At 36.7% G+C, this 15576-nt stretch overlaps 1 protein-coding gene across 2 annotated transcripts in view; it reads left to right on the forward strand.

Moving 5' to 3' along the window:
- Nucleotides 1-15576, forward strand: part of ZFAND3 (zinc finger AN1-type containing 3) — a 139583-nt gene that overhangs the window by 29022 nt on the left and 94985 nt on the right. The window contains exons 2-4 of one of the 2 annotated variants that reach the window (XM_054819506.1): nucleotides 3352-3404; nucleotides 5265-5305; nucleotides 7209-7235. In XM_054819506.1, the coding sequence (XP_054675481.1) occupies nucleotides 5278-5305; nucleotides 7209-7235 (55 nt within the window). In that variant the 5' untranslated portion in view covers nucleotides 3352-3404; nucleotides 5265-5277. The remainder of the gene's footprint in view (nucleotides 1-3351; nucleotides 3405-5264; nucleotides 5306-7208; nucleotides 7236-15576) is intronic. The other variant, XM_054819505.1, reaches the window with a different exon arrangement.

Below are 15576 nucleotides of genomic sequence, written 5' to 3' on the forward strand. Positions count from 1 at the left end.
TATGCTGGCAAACCTTGTTCCCAGTAAAAATGCAGAATCTGGAATTTTGCAATCTTACTTAATTAGCAACTGTGGCTTAAATATCTTTCAAATTGAATGCCAAATGCATGCTATATGAAAGCATTTTTTTCCCTCCAAATTCATTATTCTTCCATCCTCAAAAGAGAGCCAAACAAAAATTATTTTCAGGAGGGGCTCTTATTCTGGTGGTTTTTTCAAGCATTGAGAATATACACCTATGCTAGAATCGTTACTTATTTTTACTCTGGTGCAGCTGCACAATTCTGGCTATTGGTGGGGATTTGCATTAATAATGCTAGTTCACTATTACCTTAAAAACTGTAGGAGACCTAATACAGATCAAACTGAGCATTTTGTATTGCCCTTTGGCACTTGCGTGGCTTTAAGCTAGTATTAGTTTTCAGCATTTCTGGTTCGTGGAGTTTTTTTCTTTTTTTTTTTTTTTTTTTTCTTCTTAAAGATGGGAAGCGCCTGACAATCTGCTGGAAAATGTAGGCTTTTGTTAGAAAACCTTCAGTTTTTATTAGGCATGCCTATATTAATTTCTTGGCAGAAAATTGTTTACGTTGGGGAGGCTGAGATCAGGTTAATTTCTGTACACTTCAACTGTCTTCAGATATGCAAAATTTCCACATGTAATTTGTTCTTGAACCTTCAGATTGAGATTGTCTTTTTCGGATTCTGGCTATTCTGATCAACTATTGTACATCTAACAGTCTTATCTTTGAGATTTACGGCTAGAATATCAACTTCATTCTCCAGATGTGGTTTTGTATTGGTAAAATCATTCACTGGGAGAGGAGGAAGGAGAAACAAACTTTCAGTGAAGACAGAATAGAATGGGCATTGATTTGAATGGTACCTCATGATGGTATACTGCCAAATGGCAAGAAAGAAAAGGAATAATTAGTAGATAGGGCATAAATTTGAGTACATAATTTTCAGTGCGTTTAGTGGGTTATATAAGGCCACACCTTCAGAAGAATGTACTGGAAGTAACATGAAAATGGAATCAGGGAAGCAAGCATAGGGGCTGAATAAGAATCTTAGTTCTTTAGTTTTATTAATTAGTTACGTATCAATAAATGGGATTTGATGTATGTTATTTTTGATACTTAGTGCCTCTCACTGGCTCTCACTTTGCATTATTTATCTTTAACTGGAGATGCAGATGTTGATCTCACTGAAGTTAAGCCCTTGCAGTGGTCTGCATGTGCTGCATCTATCTGAAGGCTCAAATAGGTTTTCTTGCTCTGGAGGTTTGTAGGCACAACAGTGCAAGTAAGGGATGATAGCTTGAATAGCCTCAAATACATTTTTTATTTTTATCCTTATATGTGATTGATTTATTGCTTAAAGTATAAATATGTTATAACTTCCAGAATTTCCCATTTCTGTAAATTTCTTCCTCTTTCAAAGTCCCTATGTCATCGTTACTATTTTCATGCCTCTGTTGTTAAGGGAGTGTTTTTTTTTTTTTTTCCTTTGACAGTGGAAGCACTTTTAATACCTACACTTGTTTCAGACCAAGCCCCCGGGGAGTTGTTGCATGCAATCATTCTGTAGCCTCTGGGGTTTTCCAGCTGGCTTGAAGTATCCTCTGCCTTTAACTTGCTCTGCCACTTGACCTTCTGAGCTTGCTTCACCTTGTGGTTTCCAATCTGCATAATAATTTTGTGTCACCCTTTAGTTAAATGGTTTCTTTTTGACAGATGGAAGTACCTTCAAGTAGGGTTTAACTTTATATTCTGCCTCGGAGATAATACCATTCTATTTGACTTGATTTATACATAAATATGAATGTCTTTCTGAATACCAGGTTAAATTATGTACAAGTGGAGCTTGTAAATTACCCGTATAAAACTGACTTTCTAGGGATATTGTACGTAGGGAATATATATTATAATAATTCTGGATTAGGTGTAGTTAAGCACAAAGCTGACTTTTATGAGGGAAATCTGGGAATTACCTTAATATGAACAGTTACAAACCGTGTGATTTGATAACTGATTCATAAGCATGTCCAGTATCCCCAACCTACTGATTCATAAGCATGTCCAGTATCCCCAACCTAACTGCAGCAGAAGTGGGTAGAAATGTTGGGTGTCAGCCCAAAGACTTGTAGTCTACAACATGCAATTTTCATTGCCAGGACCGACTTTGAACTGTAGGTCCACTGTGCCTTATTCACCTTTACACTCATCATTTTACTGTATGTTCCTAGAAATCTGAAATGTATTGCTTTCCCTAAAAGTCACCTGCTATAAGTAGAGTTGGCCGCTGTGACCATCTCTTTCCTATTAAGTGGAAGGAAGGGAGGCTGTGTCATGACCAGGACTGTTTGATGCTTTAGAGCTTTAAGTGTTTCAAATAAAATTACCTCAATAAATAGCAGATACTGCAGATATATGTTATATTTGAAAAGGCTATCAAGAGCAAAGAAATTTTATATTTTGGTGTTCCTGGCTGGCAGTAGGAGTTTCTGGTGAATGCTGGAGTCACTGGGAAGCATTTAATGTAAAACAGTGATGTGGTTAACAAGACTTACTTCATCGAGAAAACAGTAATATGCAGGTTTGCTCAATTTTAGAAGTCTGCTGAGAGAACCCTTGTTTGCTGTAAAGAGGAAATCCTAGCAATGAGAGGAGGGATTTGCAGTGTAACAAAGAGCCGTCAAACATATTTTACTTGACAGACATTGCCATGAGTCTCAGACAATACCTAGTAAGTTTGACATACGTAAACTGCTTAATGTATTTTCTTCGTAAAATTTTTCCTCTGATTAAATATTGTGCTTTCAAAAAGGGGCTGATTGTTGTTCTCTAATAAAAAAATGCCATTTTCTTAGGTCTAGTTTAATGTTGATGGATCTACATTGATATTAGTGACTGTATAAAAGAAACTAAAAGATAGGGGAAAAAACCACTCAAAGTTGAGATCCTCAGACTGACTTGGATGCCTTAAAAAAGCGTATAAAAGAATCAGAGAGAAAGTGGTCCTTGAAACTGTAACAGTGAATTGAAGTTACTGAGCTCAAAATCCCTTGTCCAATAGCACTGTCCTTTCAGAAAAGCTGACTTTTTTGTTATGAGTAAATGGCAGCCTTTTTTCTTTTTTCACATAGCTGTATGTTGTGTGTGTGTGCTTTCCATTGTTGGTGTACTGATAAGTAAATATTATATGAGGCTTTGGATTGATATTTAACAGCTGAGATGGTTGATTATACCACTGAAAACATTTGTCATTGCCCGTTCCAATGTCATCAATATGAACCATCTGAACTCTGCCTTTCTTTTTCTTTGCTGCCCCTGGGGTTTAATGGCTTTGCAGAGAAGCTCCTGCCTGGCATATTGAGCTGCTCCAGAAGGTCTAACCCATAAGCAGTGAGTACTGAGCTGCAGCACACTAATGCTGTAGGTGTTGACTCACCATGCTGTTTTTAATTGCAGTTCTTTTGAAGGTAGATAATCTGTGCAGACTGTCAACATAGATATTGAATCTTTGGATGTATACCAATTTGATGATGTATTTGTATGGCTACATATGCTGTTCCGTTTTTCTTTTCCTGGGAATTAACTTTTCTTCTGTGCACATATTGTTTGCATTTAAAACTAGCTTTCATGTGTCTGTGGCTCTTGCTATAGCTGGCAAATGCTTATGTCTCATATCTGCAGTGAACTATGTTGTTCTAGAATTCTTGAGCCTGATGTATACCAGCTTTCAAATGTGCATGAATTGAAAAGCATCTGTAATGTTTTGATGTGACTAATATGATTGACTAAGTCTGGATTTACTTTGTTACTGGAAAGTTATTCAAAATATCCATTTGCAAACTCGGGCAGGGGGGAATCTATAATTCTGATAGGTGTGTTCATTTGTGATATAATTGCTTGGAAAATATTGTCAAAATTTTTGTCTTGAGATAATAAGTAGTTTTGGTTTTTATAATTTGTATGTTGTAAGATGCAGATATCATCTCATAATTCAATCCATGTTTGGCTAGAAATTTACCAAAACAAATATTTTGGTAATATCAGTTATTTTTGTGTATACATATTTCTAAAGATAAAGACGCAATTAATTTGGCTAAATGGTATTTTCCAGCTAGAGGCTGCTCTGAGGAGACAAAAAGGTCTTGTGGGCATGGAGAGTTTTGGTACAGCCTTGCCTGTCAGTATGTATTTTCAGACCTGTCAGGACAGTGTTAATGCTTATATGTAATAGTGGAGCTGATTCAGGAATGATGAACGAATCAAATATTGGGCAGTGTGCACAGAAACTGGGTTCCTCTTACCTAAAGACATTTCAACACTTGGAGAACTTTTGAGAATATTCTCCAGCTCATATTGCAAAGGAGGTATTGTGATGTTAGAAGAGAACTTTTTGTAAACTGGGAGAAACTTATTCTCCCAAAGTATATTGCTTTGGGTAGTTTCTTGGTAGCCCCAGAGAGGTCTATAGCCTTAATTTTATTTTTTCTTTTGGTGCGCCTACTGACTTTCTTTACGAGGGTGAACACTTGTGGCATAATTGCACAAACACTTTGGAGACATCTGGGAGGCTTAAGATATTGCTGTCGTTCTCCAGCTGTTTTTGTCTCAGCTGAAGGTTGCTGCCCTCGAAGTTGAGCCACACTAATGGATCATATGAGCTATCCTACGCCATGTCAGTGCAAAGTCAGCCAGGTTATTTTAAATTATTGCTGGATGCAGCTGAGGGTAGTAATGAACAGCTTGAGGTAATAACTTCTTAAGCCGTTCCAGCTAGACTTCCAAGAGCACATCTGTCTGTGTCCTTATAAGTGCAATACTTTAATCTCTCTATTGCTGTACTGTATTCAGGATTTGTCAGGACCGCAGAGCTGTTGCCAAGGGGAGTCCAATATTCAAGTGGAATGTATTGGCTCTTCCTGTCTATCATTATTATCATATTGCAACAGAAAGATCTGAATGATGGGTGTGTAACATACACTGAATGATAAAGTAAGCTTATTTTCATATATGAGGTATATGTGTGGAAGTGATGTTTTGGAAGCTCTTTAAATTGGATAGTTTGCCATATAAAGTCTCTTCCCCCTGCCCCTGTTCCTAGTTCAGCCACTTCTAGCCACTTACCTTCAATTCCTAGCCATTTAAGTTCTTACCCTCTCTGTACCCTTGCTTCATTCCCTCAAAAAACTTCCCTGTATTGATTAGAAATATAATGAATTTTTTAGCTCTATTTTTTTTTTATTTTTGCCCCAGGTCCAGCAAGACTATGAATCTCTGTTCCAAATGCTTTGCTGGTAAGTGCAGTAAAAGGTTTTGTGTTTTTGTTAGATTATCGAAACCACGTTGTTGGCGTCTCCTTTAGGATTTGTGCATGGGTTTCTCTTCCTTCAGTGTGTATGCGTAATCGGGTTTTCCTCACTTTGGTGCTTCGTTTATTTACTAATCAAGAACGTCTTCTGTAAATGTACCAATCAAGAACGTCTTCTGTAAATGTACCAATCAAACCTTGTTCTTGAAGTTTATGGAATTCTGGAACACCCTTGAACTACAGGGCTCCTCTGTCAGCACAGCTCTTATATGGATGATGTGGCTTTCAAAATGCATAAGTTTGAATTGTAATTTGGAATTTTGTATGGTTTATTTTGTAATAATCTCTGAAATATAGTATGGATAAAAAATGGAAAAGTCGATATAGAACAGCTCTTGTTCCATTTCTTTTTAACTTGCAGCCCTTGAACACTAAACCATTAGTAGCTCATCAGCAGGCTAATTCTAATTGCTACATATTATTTTCTTATTGCAAGGTCGTTACTACTGTGTAAAATGTTAGGAATTGCTATTGACCTTTTCTTCTTAGCATCTTCTAGCTTTGCCTTTCTGATTATTTAGTATTGTAAACTTATTTTTTTAACGGTAACTAAAGTGCTGTCATAGTTCATGATTTTTAATTTCTCTTGGGGGAACAGATACAATATTAAAAAGTTGAGAATTTTTTTTAAACTATTTATTTATTTTTACAAAAAATATATTTTGACTTGTAACTTTCAGATGTTGGGTTCAGCATCACTTCATTAAACAAACACATGGGAAGTAAAGATTGTCAAAGGCTGTTCAGCAAAATGTTGCATGTGTTTCTTTGGCTGTTTTCCAAAGTCATGGATCACCAGAAAGGGTATATTGAAGAAAGTGCAAGTCCTTTATTGTACTCTTTCCCTACTGACCACAGTCAGAAACAAGCTCCTAGGTCTTTGATTTGGCTAAGTGCAACTGTTATGTTCATATTAGCACTATAAACCTCTTTTTGTGTACCTCAGAAATGTGGATTTTCTGGTTCTGAGATATCAAAATGGCCCATCCCTCATATTCTGAGTTAACAGAGTACCCAAGACTTCACAGCCAGCAGACAAGATATTAAGCAAAGCATTTTTTTATTTTGGTTTTACTGGGGGGTTTTCTGTTGTTTTGTTTGTTTTTAACAAGAAGAAAAAAAATCTTGGCTTTTATTCTGTAATTCTCCTGAAATGCCATTACCTCCAATCAAGTTCATTTTTTTTCTGTTGTAAAAATACAAGATGATATCTAAATATTTGTGTGATTTGGGGTGGGGAAGCTTACGTTTTAAAAATTTTCAAGACTTTCCTTGCAGCCTGTTGATTTTAATGAAATAAGACTTTTGAAGAGTTTGAGTAACTTAAAAAGCTACTGCTAGTTAGAACAAAGCCAAGTATTGTGGAAAAAGGCAAATTTACTCTTATCTTTTTAGAGCTTAACTATGGTTCCTTCAACAAGTATTGTAGAAATAACCAGTTCTGTTTGAGTAGTAACTCAAAACCTCTCAATGTCAGTATTCCAACATAAGGTTTTTTCTTTCTTTTTTTTTTTGGTAATGTTACTGAAAGATTTTTAGCATATTTTTTATGCTGGGTTTCCAGCCACAGTATTGAAATAGAAAGATGTATACACTTGTTTCTGTAAATTGAACCACCACAGTTAGCAAGATTTTAGGCAAGTAAGCTGTTAAAAGGTGTTTTTCACCATTCCAGGTGCTCCAAAGGTACGATGTGAAAAAAGTTCCTTTTGTTTCTCTTTTAATACGGCAAGTTGTTAATTCAAATGTATTGAAGCAGATTTGTATGCGAGGGAAAATTGGGAGTTGTTATTTCTCTTGACCGTCCTTTCCTTTCTCTTTTATTTTAGAAAAAAGAAATCCACACAACGAAAAAGGTTAGTAACTTTGTTAAATGACTGGGGTTTGGTTTGGGGTTTTTTTAGAGGGAAGGGATAGAATCCAGTCTTCCTATTTTTTTAAAAAAATAATTTCAGACACACAGTATCAAAGTCCCTTACATTTGTGTAAGTATTATCTTTTCATATAGGTCAGGGGAGAAGGACAACATGTCAGCAAGAGGCGAAAACATTGTTGGGTTTACATTGCAATATGAGTTATTATGTGGAACCTTCCTATCTTTATTGGGTTTTCAGCTTTCTGAACTATGTACTAGTTTGTAAATACATGATCATGAGCTCTTCTTTGCTTCTGCCCTTCCTCCCTCCCTCATCCACTGGAAAAAACGGTCATAGTCTGATGCCTGTGATGTTAATTAGCACAGAAATGGAGCAAAGGACAATGGTCAGGGGCTGTCAGTTTGCCTTCTTGTTTGACCAACTGCTTGTGATTTCTAAATTTATTATCAAGATAAGTTCACTGAATTTTCACTCCTATTTGTCCAAAGATGAAAAAAAAAATCCAGTAAAAGCAACCAGATTATGTAGCAGGGAGACTGGAATTCCTTGCTTTGGCTATCTTTGTACATTTTCTTGTATTGAACCTGGCAATACTTTTCACAGGTTATTCTAGAGATTGAGTTGTTCAGCTTTCTATGGCAAGAGCGTGCTGGATACTACACAGATACGTGCAGCCCTTTGCCTAGGAGAGCCCAATGTTTTGACCCAAATCTAGAAGGTTCATTGAGTTCTTCTGTACAACCATAAATCTGCTGTTCGTTTGTCACAGGCTACTTCTTGGCTTGCACATAAAGGTTGACAAATACTGCAGAGGAGCTCTAAGTTAGCTATCCTCTTCAGCCCTTTTTGCCTCCTCTTCACCTGATCTGCCTCTTCCAAGAAGGAATACCTGACTTGTTTTATTTAAGGCTTGTAGAAGCAGCAGGCTCTGAAATGTTCAAGAGTCTCCCTGAAATAGTTTCAAGTTAATTGTACTTCTGCAAAGTACTTTACAACATTCTGTCTCCAATTCAGTGCTGACCACATGCTCTCAATGCCTCAAAGTCTCCAGATACAGTACAAGTGTAATCCTACATATTAAATTGCTTCAAATAAATTTGCTCTTTGGATGGTTAAGGCCCAGTTGCTTCAGACTACTTGCACATCCAGAATACAAATGCAATAAAGTGTGTGAGGGTTTTAATCAGAATATAGGTTGGTAAGTGGAAAAAATGCAAATTATGGCCAGAGTGTCTCCCTTAGTGACACCACATCTTTCGCTAATACCACAGCCTCTCTTCTTTCAGTATGGTAAACTGTGAGATCTGAATCATTAAAATACAGGACAGTGATGAGTGAAATTTTTCAAAAGTACTCTTTATTAATCTATCTTTGCTCCCGTTAGGTTTATGGAAGTTTTAATATCAACTTCAGATAGGGACACTGAGTGCTTTTGAAAAGCCACTTTTACAAAGTAGGCTCTTTCAGGCAGGAATTCTACAGGCATTCACAGAAACAACACCTGGTACCTCAAGAAATCAATTTTAATTGGAACCTCTGGGAACAGTCACAGAGCAAACTATTACAGAGTAAGAACAAATATTTAAATACAGAAAACGGTAAAACTAGAGTTTCTACTCAAACCACCCCAAAAGAATGCAGTCTGCCTTTAATCCATTTGATTGTCAGTCTAGAAAGTTGAGTTTGTGTTATGGCGCTATCAGCATTGGAAAGAGGGGTGCAGGAAATGGATTTTAGCTTTTTCAGTAGTATGTGAAGCTGAAGGTAAGTGCAGCACTGGATGGTTTCGTGGAGAGATGCGTTTAGGAAACTGGAAGAAGGTAAAATGATGATTAGAATGTTCATGGATTTGTGAATCAATTTCATTGCCCTTCTGTCTGAAGGTGTAATTGAAACATCTAGAAGTGAGTGTCCATCTCTTAATGTATCTATGCAATGTTTATTTCATGTTCTGTGAAGCACTAGATCAACGTCACTGAATTTGAGAAAATACTTCAACCATATAACCCAAGAATTCTGAGTTTTAGGGACCTTGACTCTTCAGTTTTATTTTTAGTTTGAAATCAAACATATTTTTTTTACATGCTGGTATCTTGATGAGTAAAAATTATAGATTTTTTTTTTTAATCTCCATCTATCAAGTAGGAAATCAGTATTGTTGTAACCACATAGGTATTTTCAATACTGATGCTTAGTTCTATGCCAGATTATGAAATTTTGTAACTTCAATAGTATCTTTTATTCTCCTGAATTTAAAAGCTCTGATAAGGGGGGGGGGGGGGGGGGAAATCGACACTATTCTATATATCATCTGATTCTGGAAGTATCAGATTATTTGCTATTCTGTTTCCTGAACTCAGATGTATGACTGTAGAGTTATTATATGCTTTTGTGCATCTTAACCTTCTGTTTTGTTGAGCAGACCTTTATTTTGTCATGGCTAAGTCACACACAGTTTTCTGAGCTTACAGAATCGGGGGTTTTATGTGACTCAGAGTCACTTGAATTTCCTCTTCTCTCAGCCTTTGTAAATCGTGGGAGCTATTTAGAATGCTGCCTTGTCTGTCAGTAATAACACCTACTGTAAGCATGAGCTGGCAAAAATCAGCGCTCCTGCCTAAATAGATTTTGCTGTTAATCAGCTGCTAACTTGATCCTTAGTCGAGCTTTCAGCTTGCTTACTGGAAAGCATTTCAACACGTGCATCTTGCATGTTGCTAGTTCAGATTTTGTTATCTTTGCTTTATCCTGTTGTATGATAAATGATAAATTATGCTTTATTCAGCCCTTCTGTTTTTCATAAAGTTTTCATTCCTAAATGAATGATTAAAAATCTGTTAGGTTTGTATTTTCCATGTCCTTGTAATTTCTGATGTGAATCCACATTTGCTAGAAAAGCAGCAAGCATTTTCTAAAGTTTGAAAACAGCAGCAAGTGCTAGTTTTCTTTATCTGTACTCAAAATGTTTCTTTTTCAGTATGGTATTCCCTTTGTTGGCTCCTAATGGAAACCGGTGCCTCAATTTGTTGCTTCATTAGGCTAGAATTTGTTGCTGTATTCATGTCTGCCTTTGTATTTTGAAGTACATGGACTGCTTGCTACAAAAAACAGCGCTCACTGGCTAGCACTTGAAAGTAGTTGAGCTTCATCTTCAACTTTTATTACACAGTGGGGCTTGCAGCTAAATAATTCTTTGGGAGATTGTACAGCTGGTTACAGTGGCAACAAAGATATTGCAAATTTCTAGAACTCCTACTAATAAAGAGCTATAACATTCCAGATAAAAACATAAATATTGTTTGGCATACATTGAATTTCTTTTACTCTATGCCCAAAGAATTTTTAAAAAGAGGAAGCTGGTATGGAGAAGATGTCTTAGCATAATTAGTAAACTTGAAAAGGTGAGATGTGTGCTAAGCTTGAGAAAGACAATCACCATGAAAAGGAATTAAGAAAAAAAAATTGGATAAATTACTTTAGTTGGGTTTCACTTATAAATAAGCTTGATTTGTACTCCTCACCCCAAAGATTCTTTTTACTGTGTAGGCATGCATTATTCTGCAGCTTTAAAAAAAAAAAAAGTGAAGATCAGAGTAATAGCTCTGTTTGGGTTGTTAGAACTGCGTAATGTTTTGTAGAAGGATTGGGAAAGGATTTATATGGTTTTTTAGTTGATTCCTTTTCCTCTAACCTGTCTTAAGATTTTGGAGGAGAAATACAGATTAATAGAAAATGAGTTTATTCAAGTATAGTTGTATTATCTAAGCTTAGGACTAATTGTTTTCTTTCTGTCCAAAATAGTACCATCAACCAAATTATCGAGCATATTTTTGCTGCGTGTTCCTAGTACTCAGTATATTCAGGCAAATTGGAAATACGAGAGAGAAGGATACCTGAAGCTTTCTAGGCTTGCTGGAGTTTTAAGAGTTAAACAGAGATCACATTTTGAGTGAATATAGTATTATTTGAAGGGTCCACTTTTTTCTCTGTCTATGCTGTCATGGCATGGAAGCTGTGGAGTACAGGGCTCCTATGTTCCTTTGTGGCAATACTGATAGGATTTTGCTATGCATTATATAGAAAGGCACTAAAGGATGCCATGTGGAAGAGACAGCCCTCATCTGCTTGGGACCTGGCTGTGTGAAGGCGTTGTGTGCACAGCAGTGCTACGTAGGGTGTCAGTAGGGCCAATGGCTCAGCTGCTGGTTCAATTTGCTCAATTATTTTCTCTTTTTTCCTCCTCCTTCAGCTTCCCCCACATAGAATAATGGAAAGGGCAAGCACTGATGGGGGACAAACTCATGAAGTATTTCTATTTCTGTACAATTATTAGTGGAAGAAAGAGAATTTCTTTCACAGCTGGCACTCAAATGTTGTCTATTGAGATAGGACAGGTTTTTTCTTTTGCTTTTCTTCTTTCTGGCTACTACTAACTTCAAGTTAGTGGGGCTTTTTTCAGAAACATTTTCACCAACACAGTCTAGGAAAATTGAATGCCTTTTAATTAAGATCTTTAACATTTTACAGTCAATCAATCTTATCAGCAGGCTATCCTGTAGAACATTAGTGGCTATTTCATTGGATTGCATCTTGATAAATTCAGTCTAGTAGTCTGGGGCTCATTTGTTAAAAATAGAAATTAAACTCAAACAAAAATATGACCTCTTCTCAGTACTGGGTACCTGAAAAGACTGCCAAATAGTCTTCATTTAGTTTTTTCTTCTGTTTTGACAAGTCATCACTGATATTTTTCCATATGATTGCTTTTTGTTATCTCAGGCAATTGCCAGTCCCATAGTCCAGATTGATCTACAAGCAAAGAGCAGAGCTCAGCCCTTTTTTCCTCTCAGACTTGCATTATTTTTAGTTTTTCATAGCTCTGTTTTCTAGTATGTTTTCTTCTTTATGGTAAAGCCAGTTTCTTTCTGTTTTGTTAATATCTTGTTCACCTTCTAACTCATAACCTTTCCAAATGACTCATTGAAACACCAGCCGTAATTTAGTCTCTTGTGTGTAGGTTCTCTGATGATGTAAAAAAAAAAAAATATGTTTAGAAATATGACTTAATTGCCATGATGTTTGCACATTGCCAGCATGAAAGCAGTGTTACCTATTTAGAATGTGCAACCCACAGGTTTAATTTATTAAACTTTCTTGTAACTCCATTCTCCTATAAATGTGTGCATAAGATGAGAGGGAATGTTTTTCTTTTTTTTTTTTTTCCATTTAGCAATTTGCTTGATATATAGAAAAGTCTGTGCTCTGTTTTGTGTATTTGCTCGTTTGGAAACCTTCTATAGTTTATAGAGACACTAGTGATTTGTTCCTCAGCCTCCCTGTGGAGTTTGTTCCATATTACAATCTAATTCCATGTCCGTGTCGTGCACTCCTGAGCTGTTAATTTGTACATTTCGATGCAGTTTGTTTCATCGTGTTTTTGTAATCCAAACTGAATGTAACGAGCTATGTGCTTTGGGGACCCAGCCTTGCCTTGCCAATTAGAACAAGTGGTTACTGAGAGAGAGCATGTTTTAAATAAAACATGGCACCTCTGCGTGGGACCGGCAGCCTTCGGGGAATAAAAGAGGATATTTAACTCTTTCTCTCTGAGAAGAGAGGTCAGTATCAGTGAGCACATTTTAGAAACATTCATCTCATTCCTTTGAGAAGTATGATGCAAATTCATGTTTCATCTTGCAAATAAAATTTAGTTTGTCATTGGAGATGTGTTATGCAGTACTGCATGCGGAGTATTTAGGAACACAGGAGGATAGCTGTTGAGTTGACTGCATGTTTTCTAGGATTCTAATCGCTAATGCCACATAAAAATTGTACAGGACTAGCAGCTAACCTTTCTCTTTCCCCTTGTACTGCTACCCAAGAGGTTGAGATAGGACAGGAGGAGTGTCAGGTGGTAAGAGCTATTTTCAAAATGTATTTTGCAAGGGAAGGAATCAAGAAGCAACACTTATTTAACCATAAGTAAGGACTCATTGTTATTCTACCAGTTTGAGGTAACTAGGAGAGGGTACCTCTATGACCATCAGCATTTGTGATTGTTGCAGAAATTATCCAGCATTTTACTGGTCTTTACACTAACTCAACTTCCTGGTGAATTCAAGCAAGACACAACAACGATTTTAGAAGTTAACTCTACTTTGCAATTCTTTCTTGCATTCGAGCCCCAAAATTTCCTTTCCTCTTTCTTCACTCTAACTTGCGTGTTCTACATGCTTGTGCATCTTCAAAGGGCAGAATTTACTGTCCACCAAAAACCTTCAGTTAAGGACACTGAGAAAGAAGTTAGGTGAAGAGTCATGGTGATTGACTCAGACAACATTTCAACAGTCCTTGCACATACACAAGCAAGGCAAGACCAAGAAAAATCTCCCTTGTGAAAACCTTTTAACTCAGCATCTAGGTGTAAGGGAAGTACGGCTGTTAGGTAAGCAGGTGTACAGGACAAACGTAATCTGGATAATAGAACAAAATGTAACTGATGACTTTTCAGTTGTTTCTCCATTTTATATGGAAGGAATGTGATCTAGCAGCGAGACAGCTAGCTAGGAACTTGAGACCCAGTTTCCTTTTCCCAGTCAATGAGCATTTCTTTGTGATACTAGACAAGTTGCTTTTTTTGTCTTCCACTTCCGTTCCTCATCAGTTACTGAGAGATGATAATATTTCCCTGCTTCACTGGAATGTTTGTGAAGATAAAATATGTATGATGTTCAGTACAGTAACAGTGGTTATCTAAGGAGCTGAGATAAATATAGAGCCCTAACTTGGGAAACAAAAGGAACAATATCTTTATTTTCCTTTTCCAAATCAGGCTGGAATTAAGCATGCCATTAGCTTGTATAATATTAAAATGGAAATTGGCTGTCTTCAAAGTCAGTCAAGGCTCTCAGGCTGAGTAAATTGCCCAAACTCTGGGACAGAAGCTTGATCCTTTGGTTGTATGTAATGCAGATTCAACCCCCTCCCACTCCCCCTCCCCCCCCCCCCCCTCTAGCATAGTGTTAGTGATAGTGCAGAAAATTAGCATAAAAAAATAGTGTCTGATCTTATGGAGGAGGAATTTCACAAAATTGGTAATTAAGTTGATTTTGTCTGTTTATACTTTCACACCCATATGCTCTCAAGCCCCAAAATTCATGTCTGAGTACTCCGGCCAACATCACCTGTTTGTGACGTGGAGAACAAGGAGTTCTCGCTATTGAGCCTTCACTGTGCTGACAAGCTGATTTTGGACTTGCCTTTTATAGCCTTGAGGAAGGGATGCTGTGAGGGGGACCTTTTGCTTCTTTATTTTGTCTTAGCCCTTGTAAGTCATAGGCAAAATTCTGGAATTTCAGCTCTCTTCTTTCCAGTATGTGGCTATTCTACAAGTTCAGTTCTGTTCATCATCTTCTTGACACTTTATGTTTAGTTCTGTTTGCTTCTCTTAATTTGAATGAAATCACATTATGCTGTTGCAATTAATGCATACCATTTCTTTTAAACCTTTTAATGCTGTTTCTTCTGGAGCCTGCAAACATTCCAGTCATTCTTTATTCATACCAGTCTTCATATATCTATTATAAATCTTGTATGTTCTCACAAAGTTAGTCACCAGAGGGCAAACTGCTCATGCAGGTTTAGTCAATACAACTATAAATTTATTGTGCGTTTTTTTTTTTTAAAAAAACACCATTGTCTATGAGTGAGTTTACATGTGGTATTAATTAGATGGAAAGTGAAAAGTACAATGACTTTCTTCAGAGATGTAAAAGTATTTTACATTGAATGAGAGGGAATTTCTAAAAGTTAACATCTACACTGTTGGGCTAATTTGCAAACTTTGGGGAAAAATAATCCCTCTTTAGATATTTTTTTTTCTTGTGATCACATGAAAATATCACTTAATTATTAGTCAGGGAGAATAATAGTAGGCTAAAATATTTTCCAGCAGGAATCTGACTTTAATGTTAATTGTAAGCAGATGAATCTCTGTAATGGCAGAGGAGCGAAGGGGGTATCTTACGCTGGAGATCTCTAAGCCTGCAGGACTGTAGATAAGGCCTTTCTTGAAAAGATACCCAAAATATTTGCATCTCTAGTAACTGAACATGTAAGATTTTGTTCCTTTCCTTTGCAGGAAGCATAGACTGTTGACTGAATCTGGCACTGAAGATTTAGAAAATTACAAGACAGGTTATGGTGCCATAATAATTAATCCAATCTGTGTGTATGCATCATAACTGTCTTTTAATTATGCTAAAAGGATCAAAGAGTACAAGAAAGCATGACATTACTGGCCTAATCTCCTGGTTTAAAT

Source organism: Grus americana, chromosome 3, assembly GCF_028858705.1.
Source record: "Grus americana isolate bGruAme1 chromosome 3, bGruAme1.mat, whole genome shotgun sequence".
NCBI classification, from domain to species: Eukaryota; Metazoa; Chordata; class Aves; order Gruiformes; family Gruidae; genus Grus; species Grus americana.